We start from the raw sequence: 24,654 nt of genomic DNA, 5'->3' as shown, positions 1-24,654 counted from the left end.
TTGGTTTGTTTGTGTGTGTGTCTGTGTGTGTGTGTGTGTGTGTGTGTGTGTGTGTGTGTGTGTGTGTGTGTGTGTGTGGTTCACCGACGCTGGTGTCGTAACACTCAAAAGTTATTTGATGATTTTTTTATTTGCTCTAATGATTCCTGCACCCTTGGCGTTGCATCTTCAGCGTTGAATGCACTTAAGTAATTCGACTTGGACAAACGCGTCGGCCAAAATAAATAAGTTCACGGGTATAAATGTGAAATGTGTTACCTGAGGTCCGTCATGCAGATAAGGTCAGAACTCCGGTGGTGACTTAAGACCCTGCGGTGCACTGGATGGGGGGGCCGTCAGGAATCTGGCAATCGTTTCCTTCCATCACTTGGTTCTTCTGAGTAATGAAGTGGATTACATCCCGCTCTCTTTTGGTTTCCTCAGCCATCCTCCCTCTCCCCTTAACATCCCTCTCTCCCTGTGCAGCGTGTTCCAGGGGGGGCCGGGCTCCAAGGCCCAGCAGGCCGGCGCCATGCAGCCCAGCGGCAGGCACCTGCTTGGCTTCTCCCCGGAGGCCGAGGTCGGCCCCGAGCCCGGCGAAGGAGGCCCTGCAACGTCGACAGACAGGTACTGCCCCCAGCTCCACCAAAGCCCCCGGCCCGTGCGTTGAGTATTTACGTGACCGGTCGGCCTCGGACCAGGATGCACCTGTGCCTCGCTGAAAGACCGCCGCAGCTCATTACTGGGTGCGGGTCGGCGTGTGTGCAAAGGCCGATGACGGACCGTGTCCTAACGCCTGCCTCTTTAGACGAGACTCCATGCCTATGTTTAGTTGGGGGAGGGGAGTTGGTGGCGGTAGGGGCAGGAGGGGGTGGATTTAGGGCATGTTTGGCAGGACAGGGCGTTGGGACTGACGCTGTACATGACACAGGTAACAGATTATTGTTCTAAAGAGTAATCGATTTTCATGTGTTTTTTCTCCCCAACCTCCTGGGACATGGGGGTCCAGTCGACCGGGCTCATTACGAGATTGCTTGAATAACATTCCTGTCTGGTACCTATTCCCCCCCCTCTCCATCCCTGTCTGACTTCGATGGGTGCTAGAAAGAACCCTGTTTTGCACTGTGTGTGAGCCAATGCGTATGAGTGTGTTGATCCTCGCGTCTGACTTTCCTCGCCAGTCTGTCAGAGTCCTGTGTGTGTGTGTGTGTGTGTGTGTGTGTGGTGTAGGTCCCGTTTGAATGCAACCCATGTATGTATGGTATCAGGTTACCTGGTGACATTATGCTGAAATGAGGCAGGAAGGAACACTTCAGCTCTGGCAGGGCAAGTTGACAGAGACAAGCGAGTCGCACAAGACAACCTTCTGTGTGTGTGTGTGTGTGTGTTAGAACATGGATCATATGTGAGGATTATGGGAGCACTTATGTTCTGACATATTCTGTCTTGCGGACCCAGTTCCAGATCATGGAGTAAGGGATCACTGGACATAGTGAGAGAACAAGCCGGTGGGTTCTGCAGGCTGTGGGTGGGTATAGAGATCTCTGGGGAGGAATAAAGCCTGTGGCAGCGGTTTCATTATGAAGAAAGGCCTTCACAGGTGGCCACTGACTGTGGACGGCTTACGTCCTCACCTGGTCCCACATAATGGGGCACTTGTACCCCGGCATGACGGCATTACTCAGAGGAATATGCCCAGACACCAGCCTCTGAAAGATCTATGGCCGAGAGTCACTTAATGTAGTTGAAATTAGAATTGTATGAAATGCTCATGTACAGTATTTTTAGGACCTACTTTTTTTTTTTTTCCTTTTCTGCTCTGCAATGATGCATACCCACACTAAGGCCAGACTGGGTGGGGTAGCACACTCTCCATAGCATGTGTGTATGTTAATGTCCATGGATGCTTTCATGTTCATGACGAAATCACAGAGCAGCCAAGCATCATTTACATTTAGTCGTTAAGCAGACGCTTTTACCCAAAGAGACTTCCAAGCGAGGCTGGCAACAATCAAACCCACACAATCCCTGTAAGAGCAGCTGTACAAATGTATGCAGTGACGAGTTCAGGATAGCAGTGAGAATAATCGGTGTTGTCCTTGGCCTCTCTGTTCTACTAACACAAGCTCTCTTTAATCCTGCATCACAAAGGATCTGTCCTGATCTATGTGGAGATAAAAATCAGCCATGATTTTCGTTCGTGCGGCCTGAAATCGGGCAGTTGATGATCACTTGGCATCCATTCTATTCCAAAGAAGTGTTCAGCCGCTCCCATAGCTTTAGTAGTTGGAGCATAAGAACAAACAGATCCACGTGTGTTCAAATCCATTCTGTGTCAAAACGCCACTGTGGACTGAGATGCGCCCAGTTGGAATTCTTAATGGTTACGAGCAATGGTTACGATTGCTGGACTTTGGATAATCCTTTAACTATAGTGTGTAGATTTAACATATGTGATGTTCAGTGAATCAATATATATACATAAATAGTTAGCTGGATAACTAAACTAAACTTAATGATGTTCCAAAAAATAGTACGTATGCTCAAATTATAAATGAGTACATATAAATTAGGGAAAACATCTGTCGCTGTGCAGATTTCTAGTTCACTACCTTATCGTTTTGCTTGGTATTACAATAACTTATATATTATATTATGTAATTTGGTTATATCTTTATAACCACTCACAGTGCACACACACACACACACACATGCTACCAGAGATCATGTACTTTCTCTCCAGCGCACGTCTGCGTTTCCAAAACATACGTTGGATCATTCACTTGGCCGTCGGGGCGCATGGCAGGCACCCAAGAATGTTGTTCTTTCAACAGAGGCCTAATTGTCCCCACATTGGGGATCCGTGTGTTCCTCCAGGGTGGGTCGGTCGGTCGCATTAACCCCACTCCCCACGGGTGCCTCACCTACGCTCCAACATGAGCTGCCATCGGGGCTCCCAGGTTCCCCCGATTGGTGTTCAAAGCATTCCCCCCAACATGTGGAACCTGTTGCAATTTTTTTGCTTTTAATCTTCGTTTTTGGGAAACACTGTTATTCGATATTTGGACGTTCTTTTCATCATTCTTAGCCTCGATCATGTTTCCCTGTTTTCACTTGTTCTTCGTTGGTTCCAGTTGGGAGTTTCGTTACGAGGGTGTCTGACTCCACGCTGAAAGATTCTGTTTTTGAACCCTAATGTCCTCCAGGCCTGTCTGAGAATGAATACCTCCTTAGCTGATTAATACGTATATCAGTTTTACAGTGTGTTGCCTTTAATGAATGTCTGATGTGATTGTCTACTCAATAGTAAATGATTTCCTCTGTCTTCTTTCTTTGTTCTGATTGGATCCCAGGTTCGAGGACAAGGCCCTGATGGTGGTCAAGGATCCCTCTTTCCTCAGGACGGCACCTGCCTGCCAGCCTCCTGTCAACCGGACCAAGTGCATGAAGTACGCCCCGCACCAATATTTCAGATGTATCCCGGGACCAAAGTGCCGGTTCTGCTCAGATTTCCTGAATCACTTGGACTTTAACACCGTCTCTCTTGTCAACCTATCGGTGAGCAGGTTGGTCAATGAGCTGAGGGGATGGGTCCATCGGCACGAGGTGGAGCAGACCAAGTCCAGGCGCTTGAGTAACAGCCAGCAGAAACCCACTCGGACCATCCTGGTGAGTGGGAGGACCGCGGCGCTCCGGATAAGTAGCGCGGTTATGGGATTTCCAAAGACATTCCATTTGTCTCTGTTGAACCGTTTACACAACGTCAAGTCACCGAGGCGACGGGACGAGTGAGGCTGACGACATTTGAGGGGATTCAATCGAAATTGTAGCAACTGTAATTTAAAAGAGTGAGTCAGGACTAGCTGTAGGAATACGAGGTCAGTGGTTTGGTGATTTTAATTTGACTTCAACCTCAACAAGGGCAGAAAACATGAGAACAGAAAACAACAAAGTCTGTTCTTGGGATGTTCTCAGTAGAGATGATTTTTGCTACTTAGCTCGTACCATCAGAACCCCACATGCAAAGTCTGGACGGCAGATGAGTTCAACTCGGGGGGCCAGACCCCGTTCACTAGTAGCCTTACCATAAAATCAATGTTAAAAGTGTCACATACATGTATTTATATGCAGACAATACGGTTCTTGTGTATCCTATTTTCCACACCTGTCTACAGAGCAGTACATGTCAATCAAGACCTCAGAGTGCCGTTACCCAAACAGCAGTTGAGTCCACGTTCCGATTTGTCCGTACACGCCATTGCCGAGCGTGAACCGGTTGCGCCAACAGGCACTCCTTCCCTTCCTTTTTTCCCACCACCTGTTTTCCCTTCTTCTTCCCATTCCTGTCCGTTTTAATCTGACAGCCCTGAGAGAGAGAACAAACTGTCGGTGGAGAGGTGTAGAATAGTGCCGCCCTCTCCCCCTGCTTCTTTTCCATCGCTTCCTTTTGCTTTTGTCTTGAATATCCACCAAATCCGCCAATGTCAACAGTGGTGCATAACGTCATTCTCGGGCTCTCCTTCAATCATCAATGGATGGAATATTTACCATTTGTAAGCCACTGGTTTTCCCATCTGCTTTGGACCTGTTTACCCCCAGAATATCCAGTCGGGCCAAACATCTCTTGATTATTAAGGATCTTTTTCTTCTTCTTTCAATGTTCAACACATGTGTTCTTGCAAGGTCAGCGTTCATTGTTTTCTGATTGTTTCATTGTTGACCGCTAAAAGCTTGGTTTCAAACTTTTTGACTACAATTTAGGGGGGATCTATTTAGCACTGGAGTCGCATTCCTTACACTGAAGACATGAGGGTCTACTTTACTTTTCATACTAGATTGTTGGAGTCCTTGATGTCTTATGTTTTCTCTCTTTCTATTTCTCTTCTCTTCTCTAAAAGAAAACGAACAAGGACGAGGACGTCAACCAGATAGTGACGGTGCGATACACTGAAAACGCAGCGGAAAAGTGAGTAGAAGCACGGGTGACATGTCTACTATTGTCCTCATAGAAAATTTACTTCATAGAAAATGAAATGGCCGAATGGAGGCCCTGCCCTTTTTTCCAAATAGTGGGAGAGGCCATCTTGTAGGGGAATGTGTTGGGGGGGGCTGCAATGTGGCTACCTAGGCAACAAGTAGATGTGGGGTGTGGATTTTGGCCTCACTTTTGGAGACTCAAACGTTTTTATTAAGAAACTCGACAACACGAAAACGAGCTAGGCTAGTTTTTGTAAGCATTAAAAGGATCGATTTACATAAATTCATGATGAAACTGAAATCCCAATAAGCTTTCAGTGTTTTCGCTGGGGAACTTTGTTGTTTTGCTAGCGGGTCTTTATCCACTAATTGTATATTTCCTTGCCAATAGTCGGATAGAAAACTATGCGTCAACGACGTAAAACCCCAACCAAGCGTTTTGTAGCTCCAGCGGGACCCGCCGTTGACCCTACCGCCGGTGTTGTTGTTGCCCAGCCCCGGCCTCATTCTCCCCTCCTTTCCCACTGTGCAACTCGTGGGCCACTCGCTGAGTCATTGATGGAGTAGGGCCGCGTTTTCCCCAAGCCCCACCGCCTGCTATAACAACAGGACCGGCTTTAGAGGAGCCGACGGTAACGAGAGGAATGCATCTTGGGATCCATCTGAGATGCATATCTTCCTTTTTGGGTCCTTTTTTTGGTACATGCGTCTTCTTTGATGCACAGACTTCCGATTTTCATGCAGGTATAATTAGGTTTAGTCGTTTTTGCCAGATGCTATCTTCCAAAGTGACCTGAGGCTCAGAGCAAACAAAGCACAATGCAATTGGGAGCAACTTTAAAATGTTGCTGCGTGACCAAGTGTCTATAAATCAAGTCGCTCAGGGATCGGGAACAGCGGTGAGGTATTTTCTCTGAGACGCGGCAACCAAGTGCATTCCAGACCTAAATGAGAGCTTTGTGCAACCAGTGTCAGTCTGAAGATACCATCTTTTATGCGACTTATTTCAGGGTCCTTCTACTGTTCTCCCCACAGGAACTCTGGCAGTGAGCTGCAGGTGTACTACGCCCCGCACCGCACCTACAGCGACTTCTTCGACGAGATCAACCGGCGAGGAGACACCTTCTACGTGGTGTCGTTCCGCAGGGTGAGCGCTTTGATCCATCCTCCTCCCTGACAACACGCCAACGCGGTCTGGCCTACTGTTTTGTCTACGCCAATAAAAGGCCCGACGCATGAAAGCAGGAAACATCCTTTGATATTTTGAAGTGTGTGTGTTTGCGTGTGCGTGTGTGTGGCGCTTTTCGATCCACTTCGGAAAGTAGCTCATTGCGGTTTAATTGAAACCATAGGATGCATACAGCTGTCATCCATTAGGGCGGATAAACACTCGAACAATTAACGCTAAGGAGCCGTGAAAATATCCAACGGTGTGTGCGTGTGCCGTGGCGGTTTACTGAGGGCTGCGGTCACGACGTTTTACGACTGAAGAGTGGGTAAAGGCGGGTAAAGAGAGGAAAGGCACTTTGGCAGGAGCGGGAAACTGCCAGAGACTAGCTCTGATAGCGTCAGTGCCTTGCATCGTCACATCATCGAGATACGATGGCATGACGTCATCCTCAGAAAAAACGGTTTCAAGTCCGCTCACGAGTGACGGAGATATGAATGTAGATGCACAAAAATGAACCCTAAATAACACACACAAACAGGCAGACAAACACACAAGCAGAACCACACACACACCAACAAAGCCACACACGCACGCGCGCGCACGCACGCACGCACGCCTGTGTCTGTTGACGACGTTCGACGGTCTGTTATTATGGTTACCAATCACCTCACTGAGGGGGAACAAAAAGTCAAACGCCCCAGACATAAGCAAAGAGTTGGCCCCGGGGACACGCGTGCAGCCCCGGCGTCTGAATCCGGAGCAATACTTTGATTAGAGGCAGAAAAAAAGGGGGGAAACACTGCTATTGTTTGCCCGTGTGCAGGTCCAGCGGTGTGGCCCCACTTTTTCCACTGCTTTCATCGCCGTTTATCCGTCAGTGAAACAATGCTTTTTGACCGTCAACCAATGGGCGGATGTAGTCCATGCACATGTTGTTTTCTTTATCGATTGCTGGGTCGCTGTGTTCATTTTCTCCTGCTTGTTTGTTGTTATGTGCTTGGTGTATGGCTATTTCTAATGGCCACCCAGCATTGGCTTGGTTTATCAGCAGTCAAATCACATTATATTTGTAATTATTCACGTTGAGTCATTTTGGGAGAGGATTCAGGTATCATTCTCAAAATATGTGCAAGGAGAAAAAGCATGATTCAGTTGGCACCATCACAATGATAATCTTGACGCATTAAAGGGCGCAACTCTGGCTCGGAGCAACGCTTTTAAGGCTTATCATCTGGGTTTCACAGTGCCACAACAAAACATATTGACCTGATCTATGACATGTCCAAGTGCACAGGATTACCTTCCTGCTCCCTACTGACCCTGTTCTGTTTCAGTATTCGCAGGGCTTATGTTGTTTTTGCCAGTGGATTTGCCTGTTTTTGGTTTCCCCGGGTTTCTAGGGTGCGTGGGGAGGGCTTTCTGTATCTGTTCCAGGATCAGTGTCATGTTTTTGCAAGGCCCTCCGGAGCTTCGGATTCAATCTGAAATTGGTTGTCGATTTTAAAGAAAGAAAAGAAAACACTTGTGTGACGCTCCAGACTTGTGCACCACCCATGGGGAGAATCCAAAGGCTGGGTTAACGGTGGCCTTTGGGTGCCCTTGCATAGAGGGGTAATGTCTGCCTTGCTGAGCTGGATCATAAGGAGGTCGTGTACAGGACGCTGCAGCTGTAGTGAGTAACTCATAACTCATCAAGTGAGAGTTATCCTCAGCAGGGGAAATAAATCCTAGAATTGAAAGGAAATGTCATTTTTGTACAGGTCACCGAGTGGTCATGTTTCTCCTCTTTTGATTCTTGTGTCACCTAGTGAAGTCATAATATAAGCACGTTTTAGTGAGCTGAGGTGAAGGTAACGCTGTTTTCACCACCATTGACTGCATAGGATTTTCATCCAATGAGGTTTCAGAGCGGTTGGCATGGTAGCCGGAGCGGACTGTGTCAGCTGGTCAAAGCTGCAGGCGCCTGATGAAGTACAGTGTCCACGGCTGTAGTTAAAATTCCAGGGAACTATTCCATATCAGGCGGATACTTGTTTGGAAAGTATTGCACCGATGGATTCTTTAAAGAACGAATGCTTTCTCTGTAATATCTCTCTCTCGTTGAGACTCAATCGCCAAAATAAATATGTTGTGGATAAGATTAGATTGTCTTTATGGTCCATTTCTGTAAATAAGGCCTCACAGAACATAATTAGTACAACGCAATAAAACATCCAGGCATCTCCGTGGTTAAAGTCCGGTCAAAGGCAGATCTCGGGGCTTCAGCGTACGGTTCAGAGTACGGTATACCGAGACGGTTCTAGGGCCACTTCAGTGCCGAACATCAGTCGCCAGCTCCTTGGATGTACGCTGGGGGAGAATCAAAAGTGTCTCCGTGTAATCGATTGTGTAAAGTTAGCTGGGGCCTTTGGTACGGGGGGAACTTCGGGGGATTTCGGGGGCATCTGTGTTTGTGTAGGGGGGGGGGGGGATTTCTGGAAGAGCCGCGCCCACATTTGTTTGCACGCTGGCATTCGTTCGCCCCGCAAGCTCTCCGAGCGGCTGTCATCATGACACACAGACCGGGCTCCCTGTCATTGACTCTCTCTCTCTGATTCACCAAACACAAGGCAGCAGTTCCCTCCGATTCGAGGGGACTTTGATTCACTGCGTTTGTAGTTATAGGCTCAAGGTAAACGACCACAGCTTGTAAATCGAGTTGTTCACCACAGCCCCAAGATGAAGATATCCCAATTATAACGTTTCTCTTTGCAACTTCAAACATTTGGAACCAGGCAAGAGAAAGAAATACTCAGATGGGAGCGTTTGATTTCAAGGAAACATTACAGAAACTGGTTCGATCCTCATGGCTTTAATGAAAAAGATCCCCTTAGGCTGTGACCTTTTTGAATTGACCACGGTATGATATATTATCCTCTAGGTGTCGACCAATCTCCACGTAGCCACTCGTACCTACAAGCCATTCATTAAGTTGTTCCAACGTGCACACACCACAATGAACAACAACGTGAGATGTATACACAATGCTTCAATGGGCCTCTGTCTCCTTTTGTTTGCAGGACCATCTCCTGCTTCCTGCCACCAGCCACAACAAGGGCAGGCGGCCCAAGATGTCTCTGGTGCTGCCCGCCATGAACATAAATGGTAAGCGTTGTTCTGCAGGACTCGGGAGAGGCAGCCTGCGAGGCACCTAGCACCAGATGAGGGCCGTTCTGGGAGCGCTTTCCACAATACCTCTTGCTGCAAATATGCACTATTAGGTGCCCCGAAAACATTTAGAAGGAAAGGGTTGGTTTGGCCCACTTTGCATCTCCTGGTCTATCCAGCGTTATTTTTATGCCTGAGTTTATGGGTCCAATCTCTGAGTTTGTTTAAGTTCAGTTTGACCCGTTTTTCTTTTTCTCTACGAGCAGGGGAATTCTTCCCCCCCTCCTCCTTGGCATCCCATTTGATTTGCCATCATTATTGAAAAACTAATATAAAGTTTACAACGTTGCACACAATATACAAAGGTGTCCAGTAACACAGAATAACACGTAACATGGAAACACCAATTTAGTAGCCGGTTGTTTAACTGGGTAGTTCCCAGGTTCGCAGCGCCTCATGGAAATTTGAAAGCAGGATTGAGATATTTCGTCCAGGGATAAAAACAGGGATGTTGTGAAATACAAACAACTAATCCCCAGGAAATTTTGCTTCATCGAGTATAGCGTGGGCACTCCCACGAGCCCGTTGCAAAAAATGAGCTCGCCTCATGCCTGCTCACCTATTACCCCTCTGTGACAGTGGTTCCTTTGAAAAACGTTATCGCGACCATCAGAGACGAATGAGAGAGGTAGATTCGGCATCGTATCAAAGGTTGATTGCTCACGAGTATATGGCCCGGGGAGGGTTCAAAACCTACACCTTTGGGCTGCAAATCGAAGTGAACAAGCAAACAGCTTCTCCTGACCATAGACCACGAAGAAGATTGAAGATTTTGGTTGTGCTTGGAGCCCTTTGACCTTCTCGTGAGTGACTCCCTGCAGTGGGGGTCTGTGTTTGCTATGGCAACACATGGAAATGCAATTGGGTCATTATTTCCGTGTCGCAATGAATAATAGACTGAGGAAGCGTTAAGACAAACAATCATTACACTATTACAATTCCCCTTCATTATGTTGAATATATATATATATATATATCTATGTTTTGTTCAATAAGAAGCGCAATGAACTAATTTAAAAGAGGAGAGAGGAGGAGGACAGGGCTTGAGTGCGGCCATTGTGCGCTAGCGGCTATAAAGATACGACTGTTGTTCTTGGCTGCTGAGCCATTACTGTTATCACTGATCGTCTTGTCTTGTCTTGTCTTGGATTCAATCCTGTTTTTCCTGCAGTCAGCCGGGACGGCCGTTAGTGAGTCAGGGTCATACGAGCTTCATGCTCAGTAGGGAAAACGGGTCCGTTGGGAAATGTTGTTTTTTTGCGTTTGACTTCTTTTTTTTTTTTCTGGGGTTTGAGCAGAGAGTTGCTTTCTCAGATGAAGATTGATGAAGGTAAACATTGTTCTTGGTGGGTCTGGTCAGCACAGAGTCGCCTCGGGCAGTTCCTGTCCCAGATGACCCGATGAGGCGGTGGTTCAACGCGGAGACTTCCTTCCATCCTTTCTCGCGCCCCAATGCCAAACAGATTATAGAGAAGGCGAACTCTGAACAACATGGTCGAAACCAGGAGAAAGAGAGAAATAAAACATTATCCCTATTATCGTGGATGTGCGCAGAATCAAGAACGTTTCCTTGCTCCGAAGCATATGTTATTAGCTAGTCGCCCGAGATTAGCTGCGTAGACGTTGCGTTGGCTTCCCCTCGTAGTGAGACCCGCATCTGGCTCTAAGAGCCGTTTAAAAGCCCAGAACTAACATGAGCCGACAGGACACAAGGTCTTCTCTTTATTAGGTCAGGAGTGATGCCGGCTCTGTAGAGCCACACGACAGACATGGTCTTCGTCAAGGACGTATGGCTCTGTGTGTTCCCCAGATGACACGCAGGCTCCGCAGAAGGCAGCGCTACATTCATGTCCTCTTTTGTTTGAAACTCTATAGTGATTAAGTGCGACTGTTAACTGTACATCTTTTGCGAGGCAAAGTCCTTGTTTTTTGCCCTCCACCTCGTCTTCCACCACCTCCTCTCCCCTCCCTTTCAACTGCGTGATTGCTGCAAAAGATAATTCTTTCCAGCTTCCTCCTTCTCTCTAGGAGGAATTACTCCCCCCCCCCCCCCTCCCCTTCCTCCCCTCTCTCCCTCCCTCCCTCCCTGCCTTCCAGTCACTAAATAGCTTTCATCTGGAGGAGGAGGTGGATATGGGCCTCGCTATGGGAGCAATTGTTTGGCACGTCCCGGTCAATAAGCCAACGAAGGAGATGTGAACTTTGATGTCGTTGGTAGACTGACTGCACTTCCACACTTCAGAGGTTTTTATTTACAAGTCAGTTGACTCTGACCTGTTAGATTCGCCCTCACATTAATCTCCAATGAACACGGGCGCCATGACTTTAACGTGTGTTTAAGGCGGTTGTTCGGTTTTTTTTACGCATAGTTTGGCGATCCATTTGGAGATGGAGTTAAGTGGTGTAGGGGCTAGGGTGCTTGAGACACTGGTTTACGTTCCCAATGTCCACACACTGACCTGTAGACACTGGAAGGGTGCTTTCACACTTGAAGTTGGATTGACTTGGTCCAAACCAGTTGGTTACAATATTGCATTTTCACCCCTGCCTCAGTCTGTGTTCCCACTGCGATATTCAAAAGAGGACCAACGTGTGTAAACGCTGTGCATTGGCAAACAGAATCATAATCTGGTGTGAAGGCTCCCCTGCTCTCTTGGGGGTGACATAAATCAAAAGTATACATGTTTAAAACTAAAGTCATCTTGATGAAGTATGTGGGATTGCGGCAGGCCATGCTATGATGAATCCTGTGTTGATACACGTATGCTGTTTTCTGTTTTCTTTAACTGCAATCATGTGCACCGTAGCGCAGCATCCGTAAATAGTTCAAGGTTAAGAAACCCAGTGCTGAAGAACCCGGAGCAGAAGGGCGACAGATTTGTGTGTTCTCTTAACCAGCCAGGGATCCTTCGTTCAAAGGCTGCCTATTTGTTAAGCGCTGCACGTTCGTAAAGTATGTTTGCTGTACTTTCGAATTCCGTGGTCAAGTTTAACTTGAGACAAAGCCATGTCTACAGTGCCACAGTCAAAGATTGTCTCAGCGGATAATTAAAGATGAGGAAGATTATAGTGGTTTGAATCCCCTGAAGGAAATTCCAAGGAGAAACATGATTAATTTGGTCGGTTAAGTGGGCCTAATAGGCACCCAATTAGATCCCAACTTCATTCCATTGACTTGAATGGCCTCTGGGGATCTGGACTCGGTGTGATAATTCATCCTGATCTTGAAGCGCGGCTTCCTTTTCAACACCGTGTCAAAGCGGACCCATCTCCTCTATTGATCAAACCAGAGTGGGCCTATCGCGTGTCCTTCTAAGACGCTCTCCTGTCGGGCATAAGGGGGATTAATCACATCGAGCTCGCCTGCTGTCACAGGGGAAACCAGGGGCAGCGAGCTCTATGGAACCACTCCAGGTGACGCATGTAGACGGGGCCAGGAGAGAGTGCCTGGTATTGGGTCGGAGGAGCCGCTGTGTGCGTGGGTGTGTTGGCTGCGCTGGCATAATGCCCTCTTAAGCTGCCGGTGGGATGGAATTGAAATAATTAGACTCATGTGACCAGTTTGAATAACACCAAGCGAATGCTTTTCCGCCCAGCATTTGCTACCGTCAGTATCGTCAGGAATAATTTGTGTCTTGCATTAGCCTAGGTTAAGGAATCTTCTTGAAATTAGGATATTAAAGCAATCAAACCCTTAGTGTCCCCTTAATTTTCCGACCAACAAAATACCATGATGAATCATGATGCCCAAGCCCTATACCCCTGGTGTTCTCATTACTGCAAGGCACTCCACTCTAGCAGAGCATCCCCGGCCTGGGACTAGATTGCGTGACTCTCAACCCTCTGTGAGGAATGACAAATGGATCTGCAATGAAACCGCCATCACAAAACGTCCTCACTATCATCCTGCTACACTTGGAGGGAGTCATATCTGGCGGTATGCAGCATTTGCAATATTATCCTGATATTAGACAATGGAAATGTTTGCACCAGAAGAAATCAGCCTTCATTAAGTGACCAGGCTCTGATGCCTGCGTGCACGCACGCACACATGCACATGCACATGCACACGCGCACACACACACACACACGCACACGCACACGCACACACGCACACACACACAAACACACACGCAGGCACATGTACACGCAGGCAGAGGCACACGTATACACATGCATGCACACACACACACACAACACACAGACACGCTCATCTCCAAAGTATGGAAAGCAGCTGATGTCCTAGACAGGTGTCTCTGGAACAAATGGAGCCCTGCCGAATTTAAACCGTATACACGGCTTTTAAAGCCATTTAGCCATCTTTCCAGGTTATATGACACTGTTCCCAACCGAGGGAATGTTATTGTAAAGCTCTTACCAACTGGCCTCTTCTCTCTGCCCTAGCTTTTTTCGAGTGGTCGCGTGATGAAGAATGTCAGGGGGAGAGACTGCTAAGTGCAAGTTGAAAGTGAACCTAAGTAAGACAGCCGCACAGATATCCTTGAGTTCGTCGGACAACAGGCTTTTATGATTAGCTGTTGCGTCCATGGACTAAGATGTTGAGCTCCTGCAGGGCAGGGTGAAATCAAAGCAGGCTGTGCTCATGCCTCACTGTGTGGACCACACCAAAAGTCTAGAGTTTGCCTTGAGAATACAACACTGTTGCAATGTTGCCGTCCCCTAAGAGCAATGGCTTGTTGCGCAAGACCTTTAGGGATCAAATGTGTTTCTTGTATTTTCTGTTTTTTCTTTCCCCTCATCTGCAGTGGTTGAATCATTTTATTTATGTTTTGAATAAAAAAGCAAGTATAAATGCAATCGGGGATTGTCCGATGCAAAAAAATAGACGTACACTTAAGACGTTTTCCTCTCAACCGTATTCCTTGTGTAGGCAGCTCTTCTCACAATGATGCCCATCGGTGAGGATGCATGGTACAATATGGTATTCTCTGGTTCTCATTCCTTGGGTCTTCTACCCCAGGGCTTAAATTATGCTTTCATAAATGTAGCCACTAATAGAAATGTGTTGATGGTTTTCTGCCACACATTTTCTTCAATGTTTGTGAGACTGCGAGCGAGACGGAGAGAGAGAGACAGAGCGAGAGAGAGACAGAGCGAGAGAGAGACAGAGCGAGAGAGAGACAGAGCGAGAGAGAGAGACAGAGCGAGAGAGAGAGACAGAGCGAGAGAGAGAGACAGAGCGAGAGAGAGAGACAGAGCGAGAGAGAGAGACAGAGCGAGAGAGAGAGACAGAGCGAGAGAGAGAGACAGAGCGAGAGAGAGAGACAGAGCGAGAGAGAGAGACAGAGCGAGAGAGAGAGACAGAGCGAGAGAGAGAGACAGAGCGAGAGAGAGAGACAGAGCGAGAGAGAGAGAGAGAGAGAGAGCGAGAGAGAGAGAGAGAGAGAGAGAGAGAGAGAGAGAGAGAGAGAGAGAGAGAGAGAGAGAGAGAGAGAGAGAGAGAGAGAGAGAGAGAGAGAGAGAGAGAGAGAGAGAGAGAGAGAGAGAGAGAGAGAGAGAGAGAGAGAGTGAGAGGGGGACGGAGAGTGAGAGAGGGACGGAGAGTGAGAGAGGGACGGAGAGTGAGAGAGGGACGGAGAGTGAGAGAGAGAGCGGGACTGGGACTGAGAGTGAGAGAGAGAGCAAGAGAGAGAGCGAGAGAGGGACGGAGAGCGAGAGAGGGACTGAGAGTGAGAGAGAGACTTAGAGACTACAAGACTTATTCCCCCCCTTGTGTTGGATACTGAGCTCTAACGGCGCGACTCCTCTGCTGTCTCCCCCCTCCAGAGAGCGTCATCAAGGACCAGGACGCGTTCGAGGTGATGATGCAGATCGACTGTGAGGTCACCGACACGCGCATCCTCCACGTGCGTTCCTCCACCATCCCGCCGCTGCTGCGGGTCAACAATACCGACACGCTGTACCAGACCCCACCCTCGGACCGCCCCGGGGAGGCCCCGCCCCCCGTCGGAGTGCTGATGGGCTCGGCCTGAGCGTCACCACGGTCCCCCCCCCGCCCCCTGACACCACTCGCACCCGGACCACCCTGACCTCCGCCACAAATGTTTGAAGCGTTTCTTATTTAGATTGAAATAGTTTTGTTTTGTTTTTTTGGGGGGGGAGATGTTTTAAACCTCATGGACACGATTGGGCTGGATTGCAATTTCTCTACTGTGAATTTTGACATTGGAAGGAAATGTAGGCCTCTCGTATATATAAAATATAGAAGTGTAGTTGTGGTCATTGGAAGCTGGTCCAAAGGGTTGGAGGTGAGGGTGCCAGATGCTCAGCCCTGCCCCAGAGTGAATACTTCCTGTGCGGCAACAAAAGACTTCCCCCGGCGGCCCTAGACGCTCTGCGCTAAGGGTAATTGCTCAACGGCAGGGGGCAGAGTATTGAACCCTGCGTCACCCCGCCACTGAAAGGCTGCTGTAACAGCAGCGGTGCATTTGAAATGTATCCCTTTGTTATGGCTGTACATTTCTGGCAGCAAAGGTTTTTATAAGTTGTTGTTTTTAAGAGATCCAATCTCACCAGGTTGATTAGAAACCAATCTGCAATAAGACATGTCTATTCGTGACCATTTTTAGATAATCAGGACCTGTGTTTCTGTCGCCATGGTTTAAATCAAACCTGTTTAAACTTCTGAGTTTCTAGCAAATGCACGTCATTTCTCGTGCACCCATTCATTCGCCTATTGCGCTGTCTTTGCCCTGCTTTTAATTTTTTTTGTCTTTCTTGGTTCCTAAATGCTAAAGCGAAGAACTATACTGTATCTGCTCACATCGACAAATACCTTCGACTATAAGGCCATGCACTCAGGAAGCTGAATATTCATGAAAGCTGTGTCCAATATATAGTTGTTTTGTAACTTTTGTTTTATGTTTAATATGCTTTGGATTGTGTTTTATGAATAGTTTCTGTTTTATGTTTTGCACCGTGCTGCACGCAGACTTCTATATATATAAAAATATATATGTATTTATTTTCCACTGATTGTCGATAAATATGATTGTGTGCAAATTCCGTAAGTAGGACAGAGAATAGTCTTTGCAATACCTATTGAATTTTGGATTCAAACCATATTTGAATGACAGTTGGGACTTCTCTTTCGAGGGATAAGCTTTGTGTTTTTCATTTGATTGCATCGTATATCGTCCCATTTTTTTCCTATTGATCTATCTTGTTATTTTGCTCATAGGTAGTGTTAAATGCTCTAACTATTCAATTGTCAATTTTGAATCTCTATTCATTTAAATTAGGAAAATGTCAAAAACAAATGAACATAGCATTCACATTTATGTGCCACGTTATGCTATCTCATCTTGAACCTTGAACCTCCTTCCATTGTCCTAATTGCACTCTGTGCACTTAAGGCACTTAAGTGCACTTAATTTAAAAATTCAAGAGATTTTTGAATTTAGATTAGATTTCAGACCAGTTTTTATCCAATTGGCCATATTATATCAGAAAATATCTTAGTAATAGTAAATACATGCCCTGTATGAGTTATTTTCAATTGTGGAGTAAATTTGTGTTTTGAGTCAAACTTTTAACTTTATCTCCCATTGTAATCAGTTTAAAGAAAACAAACTTTCTGAATTGTGGAATCGTTTCAATAAAACACTGGAATTTCTTACCATTTTACATTGTTTTAATACATTCTTTTCACATAGGTATATATTTGTTATTTGTATGAAAGTATATATTCTTCAATATTTTTTTTACTTTGTGAAATGCATTTTGTAAATGGTGAAACGGCAAAGGCACAGAAACCCTGAGCTGTCTTGAGCACTGAACACTAGGGAAGTGGCAGCTTACTGCCATGTGTGAACACAAACATTGGGAGCTTTTTATTACTTCAGATGTTTATTGTAGTCTTCTCAACGCCTTCAATCTGATCTGGAGGGAGTAAGTGCTTTCTGTGATCTTACCACACAGACGGCCGTACATCTTGTGTGTGCAAACACACATTACAAAATGGTATATAAAAAAATTACAAAAAGGAAGTGAATAAAAAAGAAAATGGGCTTTGAATGGGGTAGCTATTTTTTGGAGGGGGGGGGATCCAAGCCTTGATTTTGCGGGACTGGCTCTGCCACATCTTCTACATTCATGTACATCACAGTGGTTCATTACACAGTATATACAATTCAACCTGTTGACTGAAGTACAAAACATTTTGTTTTTTGGATTTTTAACAATATAACATTCCCGTGAACTGGTCCACAATCCACCCCTTAAAATCATAGAATATCTTTTTTCTATATTTTTGAATACAAAAATACTCAAAGTACTTGGTGCGCCGCCCCTCCCCCGTCAAGGGTCTCCGTAGGCCAACTTGACGTCGTATGTGACCTGGCGTCCGTTGTCCCACGCGTACAGCACGCCCTCCCGGGGGTTGTAGTCGACCTGCGCCGTGTAGTTGTAGCGGTTCACAAAGGGCATCCCGGGCACCATCTGCGTGTGGGTGTGCGTGTCCAACGCGTACGCCAGCTTGGCGTCGCTCTTCTTGTGGCTGTCCACGGCGTAGAGGACGCCGCACACCACAAAGCAGTTCCCGTAGTGGTTCCTGCGCAGCGCCGTCCTCCAAGTGGTCCCGGGGTCCTGGCTGAGGTCCGAGGGGTCCAGCCGGGACAGGACGATCACCTCGTCCAGGAAGCCCTCCTCGTCCAGCGCCGGGTACAGGATCCACAGGCCGCTCTCGTCCACCGAGAAGTCGATGTTGGAGTGTTCGCGCCACTCCCACGGCGACGAGTCCTCGAACACGGCGTTGTCCAGCAGGGTCCAGGCCGCCACGGCGCGGCGCCGCAGGTCGTACTTGATGATGTCCCGGGAGAACGCCCGGTTGTAGTAGAAGGCGCCGTTGTAGACCACGTGACCCGTGCCGATCCAGTTGTACGGCAGCTTGTAGGAGGTGGTGAAGCGACCTGGACCAGGAGAGAGGGCGGGGTGATTGATGGAAGGGAAGGAGGAACAGAGATGACCTCTGAGGTAGGGCTTCTCGATTATGGAAAAAATCATTATCACAATTATTCAAATGATTATTTTTGAGTTTGAAAACATGATGCATTTATACAGCATTTATCTCCAAAAAAGCACTTGAAATTTCACCTTAAAAAAACCCACAAAAACTGTTATGCAATTTCTAAAAAACTTTAAATGAATAAAATAAATATCTATATATCAGGGGTGTAACGATTCACCAATACGAATCGGTATCCGGTTGGATTAACAGATGCGACTACATCGACACCTGAGCCCCTGAATTGATTTAAAATTAAAAATAATCGGTAGAGGTAGAAAATCGAAATCACGATTAAAATTAGATTATTTGCACAGCCCCACTCTGAGGACATTCATCATGTCATCTACCTGTCTTGAAGACCTCCATGTTCTGGAACTCCTGCAGGGTGTTTCCGTAATAGTAGTCTGCCACGTAGATTTTGTCGCTGGTCGACTTGGGGTCTTTCATCCAGGCTCCCTGGTTCCTCCCATAGGTGTTATGGGTAACTGGTTCGGAGATGGTGGCCAACGTGTCCTGGCACTGTCCTGTGACAGAACATTTACCAGGGGGGGGGGGGGGGGGGGGGGGGGTTCACTAGTTTTCGACTAAACAACTTGATAACTTGAAATAACACAAACAAATGCGTAAAATGCGAAACAATCGCAGTGATGTGTTTCCTCAAATCAATCCTCAAATCAATCTCTGCTTTAAATAGGTAATAGCAAGTGCTGCGGAAGGTTCCAGAAATCAGAGTGGTGAATGTGTGGACTTCCCTACAACATTCTTCCCGGCATTAATCTCATCATCCCTAACAAATGAGCTTACCAGTTTTCCTTGGCGTAGGTTCCGCCGGTCTTGGCACGAGCTCAGCTTCTGTCGGTGGGCCATGCTGCCCTGTCTCCACCTCTTCCCAGCTGATCTTGTATGTTGCTTTGTATCTCACTGGAGCAGTCGCTCTGGCAGTGGAGGTGGTGGTGGTGGTGGTGGTGGTAGCAGGGGTGGTAGTGGAAGTCGTAGTAGGGGTTGGGGTACTAATTGGGGGGGTGGTGAAAGCCTTCTGTTCAGGACCCAGGTGCTGGGGCGGGCTGGTTGCAGCGCGGCGTTCCGTGCCCAGACTGCCCTGGGAGAGATGACTGGTCAGGGCCTGGGCCGCAGCTGCAGTGTGCTTCCGAGACACCGCCTGTGCCTGGGGAGACGACGGACAAACAACTAGGACCAGTGCTGTGTGGATCACAAAGCTGTGATACTAATTAATTGAGTCTATTGGAAGCGTCTAACATAAAAAAAAAGAAATAGAGAAATTTGTGATACTGTAGCCTATATGAAAATTCTGACATTGGACTACAATATAAATAATAAAAACAGGGTTCTTTCTGATTCCAATGTCAATATGTGATGCTAATCAAATGATACCCCTGCCACATCGGATGAGTAGCATGTTGCTCACAGGGTAGGCATACGTGTTAGGTATACCAGTGTCTCCACCAGCGGTGGATGCCCGTGGGCCGATTCTAACTTCCTCAATAAGATCTGCAACATAAACATTCTAGGTGGCTTGAGATTTTATCCGGTGAAAATTTTCTGTTTTTTAAAGATGTAATAGACTGTTCTGGTTAGGCTATGAGGCTACACACCCTACATTGATCACATCTACAATGAGCACATTTGCCATTCATTTGTTTGGTGCTTCGTGCGTCGACCTACCTTTTCGATATGCTCCACCCGTCCCACGAGTTTTTTTGGGGTAGTGATTGGGGGGGTGGTGAAAGTGAGGGTGGTGGTGGTGGTGGGAGAGGTGGTGGTGGTGGTGGTGGTGGTAGAAGTGGCCGTGGTAGAGACGGTACCAGAAATAATGGGCTGAGTCGAAGCAGCAGCGGTCCAGGCTGTGTGGATGGGTTGAGCCGATGGAGGAGACAAAATGGGGGGTGTTTGCGCCACAGGTGCCCCCGTCACCCTGGAGATGGATGATTCCGTTGCTCGCTCTTCGGTGACGGTCGATCCTTGAGTGCTACGCCCAACTTTTGAACCCCCAACCGTACTTTGCCTTGTGTCGTTGGTGACCATGGTTTCAGGGGCTTCCGTAGCAGAAGTCCCCCCTATGGCTGCTGATTTTCTCGGGGTTTCCTTGGTGGTCGGCTGGGGAGCGGTGACGGTGGTTCTGGTGGAGGCAACGACGGTCTTCGTCGGCTCCTTTGCGGCAAAGCTTGTTTCCGAGGTTCTAATTAGTTTGGCGGTCAGGGGGATCGGCCGTCGAGTTGTTCTGCTGGAGCCTCGCCCTGTGGCGGGGGTTTCAGAGGACCTCGCGGCGATGCCTTCAACAGTCGACCTCGTGCTCTGTTCCTTCTCCGGCGCCGTCGACGCGCCACCTCTGGAGACATTGTGAACTCCCGGCTCGGGGGCTGTTGGTTCCGCCTCGGCCGGGTTGCGGCCGGTCTTGGGGTCATCCCCGCCCACAGTGTCTGTCATCCTGGGGTGGGGTTCTCCCAGTACTGGCCTCGCGCGGACCCTGGTCGGGTGAGGAGCTCGAGGCTGCAGGAGCTGCTCCTCGATGAACAGATCGGCCGGCCCATCGCCGCTGAAGCCGTGGTACTCGAAAACTGGAAAAAGGGGTGAAAGGAGGATGGATGGTTACACGCTTTAACACCCGGTGCCGCTGCAAATGCCGCGCTGCCTCGGCATCAGCGTCACGCCATCTTGTCATTATATGTGCTCGCAAGCCAGGAAGAGTCACAAAACTATTCTTTGTAATTGTACAAAAGTCAATGTACAAAAGATTTGTAGACGCTAGCAAGAATTGAAGGAAGCACTGCGAAATTAGTTTGTTTGCACACACCGTGATCTGTGGCCGCGGGTTTCTATAATAATCATAATCAAAATTTCAACACCTCCGTTTAAGTATCACTGCAGCGTTTCCCAGCCCAAGGAAACCATTTACAGGAACACTCATAAGACACAAAGCAGGGATCTCACAAAGTGGGATTAGAGCCAGTGTGTTTGTACAATTTAAGCGGATTGAACAGCTTTAAAGTGAAAGGGAGTTTATGAGTGGTAGTGGTAGTAGTGGTAGCAGCAGTTAGAGAGAAGAACATCTCTGCCTGTTTGTGACTGGGTGCCTTTGATGAGACTGTAGGCCCAACAGGGGACAAAGAAGGTTCTTCTTTTCCATTCCACAATTGATGAGAATACCGGCCGTCTGGCCTGTAACTGCCTTGCTGAGTGGCTGGCGGTCATTATGGCACTCCAAATGTAAATATCTATTTCATTGTTATGGCATCTCAAAATACATTGGAATACAGAATTGGATCTTGAAACATAGACAGACGGCCGTTTGTACATAGATCACTGGCAGTGCTTGGTCTTTAAATGTTATACTTATTAATTGCCTTATTTTTCGTTGTCCGTCTCGGCCAGGTCTCCCTTGAAAGATGGATTTTTAACTCAATGGGACTTTCCTGGTTAAAATAAAGGTTAAATCAAATTATTTGCTGAGGATTCAGTGGGCGGACTCACAGTTCTCCCCGGGCTCCCCGTCGTCAGCCACCATTGGATCCGGCTCAGATTTATAAAACGTCATGCCTCTGATGATCATGCCGTTGGCAGCGGTCTTTGGACCCTTAGAACCCCCCTGGAGAGAGGTCTCCACTCTGGGGGTCGGCTCGCGTTTCTGTTGCATCGCGCCATCAGAGCGCTCCTCTGTCGGCCCGGATCCTCGTCCGCCATGAAACTTTTCCTCATACTTTGCCTGCAAGAGAACAAACAAGAAAAAGATAAGCCGTACAACTCTGATTGTGATTAATAATAATGTGTGAAGAAACAACTTTTGATTTCTTCCCTCCATGATTTGGATTGACTTTGCTTAAAAAAATGATGGGGGCCAGCCAAATGCTGAATACATTAAATCATCTGCACTGCAGTCTCCAAGTGTCTGCTTGGTTAGGTCTCTGGTCCAGATAATGACTGGGATGGCAGCGGGCTGCAGCAGCAAGGTGCTTTTGACCTGACGGAGGTAGACACATGATGCCCATATCCACTGTCACGTTAAAAAAATCATGAGCCCCCACAACCAAATGTTTAAATAGGGATATGCCTGGACAGGACGGGGGTGTGGAAAGAAATTATCAGAGTTTGTAGAAAACCTATTCAATATCCATTTCTGGAGCAGCCTTGTAGAATATGTGTTTATTAGTATCATCAGGAAAGTGTGTGTGTTCATGTTTCAGTGAGACAGAACAGCCAACATTCCTGCCATATTGAGCAATTAAGTAAGGGGTTGTCCTATTCTGTTGCAATTCTAACCCATTTAAAATGATTTTTATTAAAATCATGACCCTAATATGTATGAAGCTGATTATGTCGGTATGTTATCTGGATAATTGTCGTGATCACTGAGTAGAAATCCTCAATTCAGAATAACATCACCGATCGGGACATTCCCTATGAGCGGGTGTTGACCTTCCATCATCATGAAACGCAGACCCTTACGTCTGGAACGTGGTATGCAGCTGCTCTGTCACTTTTCTGGCCAAGACTCTTGGCCTTCTGTTCAGGACCCAGGTGCTGGGGCGGGCTGGTTGCAGCGGGGCGTTCCGTGACCAGACCGCCCTGGGAGAGAGGACTGGTCAAGGGCTGGGCCGCAGCTGCAGTGTGGTTCAGAGACACCGCCTGTGCCTGGTGAGACGACGGACAAACAACTAGGACCAGTGCTGTGTGGATCACAAAGCTTTGATACAAATTAATTGAGTATCTATTGGAAGCGTCTAACCTACATTTTTTTTATCAGAATTTTGTGATACTGTATATGAAAATTCTGACATTGGACTACAATATAAATAATAAAAACAGGATTCTTTCTGATTCCAAAGTCAATATGTGATGCTAAGCAAATGATACCCCTGCCACATCGGATGAGTAGCATGTTGCTCACAGGGTAGGCTTACGTGTTAGGTTTACCAGTGTCTCCACCAGCGGTGGATGCCCGTGGGGCGATTCTAACTTCCTCAATAAGATCTGCAACATAAACATTCTAGGTGGCTTGAGATTTTACCCAGTCAAAATTATCTGTTTTTTAAGGATGTAGTAGACTTTTCTGGTTCATATGAGGCTACATACCCTACATTGATCACATCTACATTGAGCACATTTGCCATTCATTTGTTTGGTGCTTCGCGCGTCGACCTACCTTTTCGATATGCTCCACCCGTCCCACGAGTTTTGTGGTAACAGAGTGCAACTTTAGAAGATCCAGGCCATAAAAGGATCCCTCCAGTAGGTCAATGATGGCAGAGAGCTGGAATGATTGAAATAGACTCTCAAAATACTTTCCTTCATCGTAAAAAAAAAAAAGTATTCATCGAGGCCATTGTAGATAAAGCGTGATCCAGACGGGTCCAAAAGCCTTTGCTATGGACATGTTATAAATGGCATTGTTTGGGACAATGACCACAAAAGGTAATAAAAAGAAAAGCAGGAGGTGGTGAAGAACGACGAAGAAAGGTTGTTTCACCTTGACATTTTCTTTTTCAGCTTCCCTAAGCATTTTCAACCTGAATTCCCCCTCGCATGGATTGACCGCAGACGGAGGAGCGATGCAGGAGCACTTGCAAGGCGGACCTGAAGTTATAGTTTCCACGGTGTAGAAGTCCTGCGCCGTGGCGCTGCCCTCTTCTATCCGCCGGCAGGCGCTCCTGCTCAGGGGTCTGACAACACATTTACACCGACAGTCAGAGCCTTCCGAGATGGCTTTCACTTTGTCATAATCACCCAGCAGCTACAAGAAAAGAGGACGGATGTATTTTGGACCACAAACAATCAAGCGTTTGATGATTAGGCTATATTTCAATAATTTAAGTTTAAACAACTAAGAGAAGCTTACCTGAGATAGAATATGTTCTTGGTCATCTATTGCCTGCTGGTGACCGTTATTCTTATCACTGGGAATATCAGCCTGTATCCCAGTTCCAGACCAGTTCCTCGGCGCAGCCGAGCAACAAGATAAAAACGCTAAGTATACTGCGCATAAAACCCATATTCTGTCCATATTATAAGGCTTGCAAAGCGACATACTTGGTATAGTTCAAATGACAGGCACAGCCTGTTACTTATTATTACATCTACCTTAATAATTGCATACTACAAAACTAGAACAGCAACCAAAATTGCATCTTTGACAAATTAAGATGAACAGCAGATTTTCATTCTCATTTAAAGATTAATCCGCAAATAATTAATTTCACAACCATTCATGCAAGCAGGACAATAAGATGAGTTTAGCGCATAGATGCTGCATGTGCAGAAGGCAAGGAGCCTTTGAGCT

The 24,654-nt window shown here is 47.1% G+C and overlaps 2 protein-coding genes across 4 annotated transcripts in view; one reads left to right on the top strand and one right to left on the bottom strand.

The window, feature by feature from the left end:
* atf6 (activating transcription factor 6) overlaps positions 1-16,981 on the top strand; it is a 37,744-nt gene extending 20,763 nt beyond the window's left edge. Inside the window, exons 10-16 of the mRNA XM_030373533.1 lie at positions 466-606; positions 3,333-3,428; positions 3,546-3,648; positions 4,878-4,945; positions 5,992-6,103; positions 9,187-9,271; positions 15,122-16,981. Of these exons, the coding sequence (XP_030229393.1) occupies positions 466-606; positions 3,333-3,428; positions 3,546-3,648; positions 4,878-4,945; positions 5,992-6,103; positions 9,187-9,271; positions 15,122-15,327 (811 nt within the window). The 3' untranslated portion in view covers positions 15,328-16,981. The remainder of the gene's footprint in view (positions 1-465; positions 607-3,332; positions 3,429-3,545; positions 3,649-4,877; positions 4,946-5,991; positions 6,104-9,186; positions 9,272-15,121) is intronic.
* A 203-nt stretch (positions 16,982-17,184) lies between these two features.
* olfml2ba (olfactomedin-like 2Ba) lies at positions 17,185-24,629 on the bottom strand. Of its 3 annotated transcripts, none has more exons than XM_030373530.1 (9): positions 24,214-24,629; positions 23,845-24,108; positions 23,521-23,628; positions 22,824-23,009; positions 21,852-22,083; positions 20,046-20,938; positions 19,167-19,527; positions 18,710-18,886; positions 17,185-18,264 (listed from the first exon to the last, which is right to left on the bottom strand). In XM_030373530.1, exons 1-9 carry the CDS (start codon positions 24,400-24,402, stop codon positions 17,654-17,656), a joined length of 3,021 nt encoding a protein of 1,006 aa, XP_030229390.1. In that variant the 5' UTR covers positions 24,403-24,629; the 3' UTR covers positions 17,185-17,653. The 3 variants fall into 3 exon arrangements, with proteins under 3 accessions (XP_030229390.1, XP_030229391.1, XP_030229392.1); XM_030373531.1 differs by having other exon boundaries at positions 21,852-22,077; XM_030373532.1 differs by having other exon boundaries at positions 23,845-24,037.
* Between the last annotated feature and the right edge of the window lie 25 nt (positions 24,630-24,654).

The sequence above is a fragment of the Gadus morhua genome, chromosome 12, assembly GCF_902167405.1.
Source record: "Gadus morhua chromosome 12, gadMor3.0, whole genome shotgun sequence".
In the NCBI taxonomy this organism is placed as follows: Eukaryota; Metazoa; Chordata; class Actinopteri; order Gadiformes; family Gadidae; genus Gadus; species Gadus morhua.
Note: the sequence above shows the minus strand (reverse complement) of the source record. Positions and strands in the feature narration are given on the sequence as shown.

What these genes read in the sequence shown, in the direction of transcription:
- olfml2ba (XM_030373530.1), bottom strand. Translation starts at nt 24,402, where the DNA reads ATGTCGCTTTGCAAGCCTTATAATATGGACAGAATATGGGTTTTATGC. An exon ending in AAGAACATATTCTATCTCAG is followed by an intron (nt 24,109 to 24,213) that starts GTAAGCTTCTCT and finishes CTTTTCTTGTAG; the next exon opens with CTGCTGGGTGATTATGACAA. An exon ending in GGGTGGAGCATATCGAAAAG is followed by an intron (nt 19,528 to 20,045) that starts GTAGGTCGACGC and finishes TCGTCTCCCCAG; the next exon opens with GCACAGGCGGTGTCTCGGAA.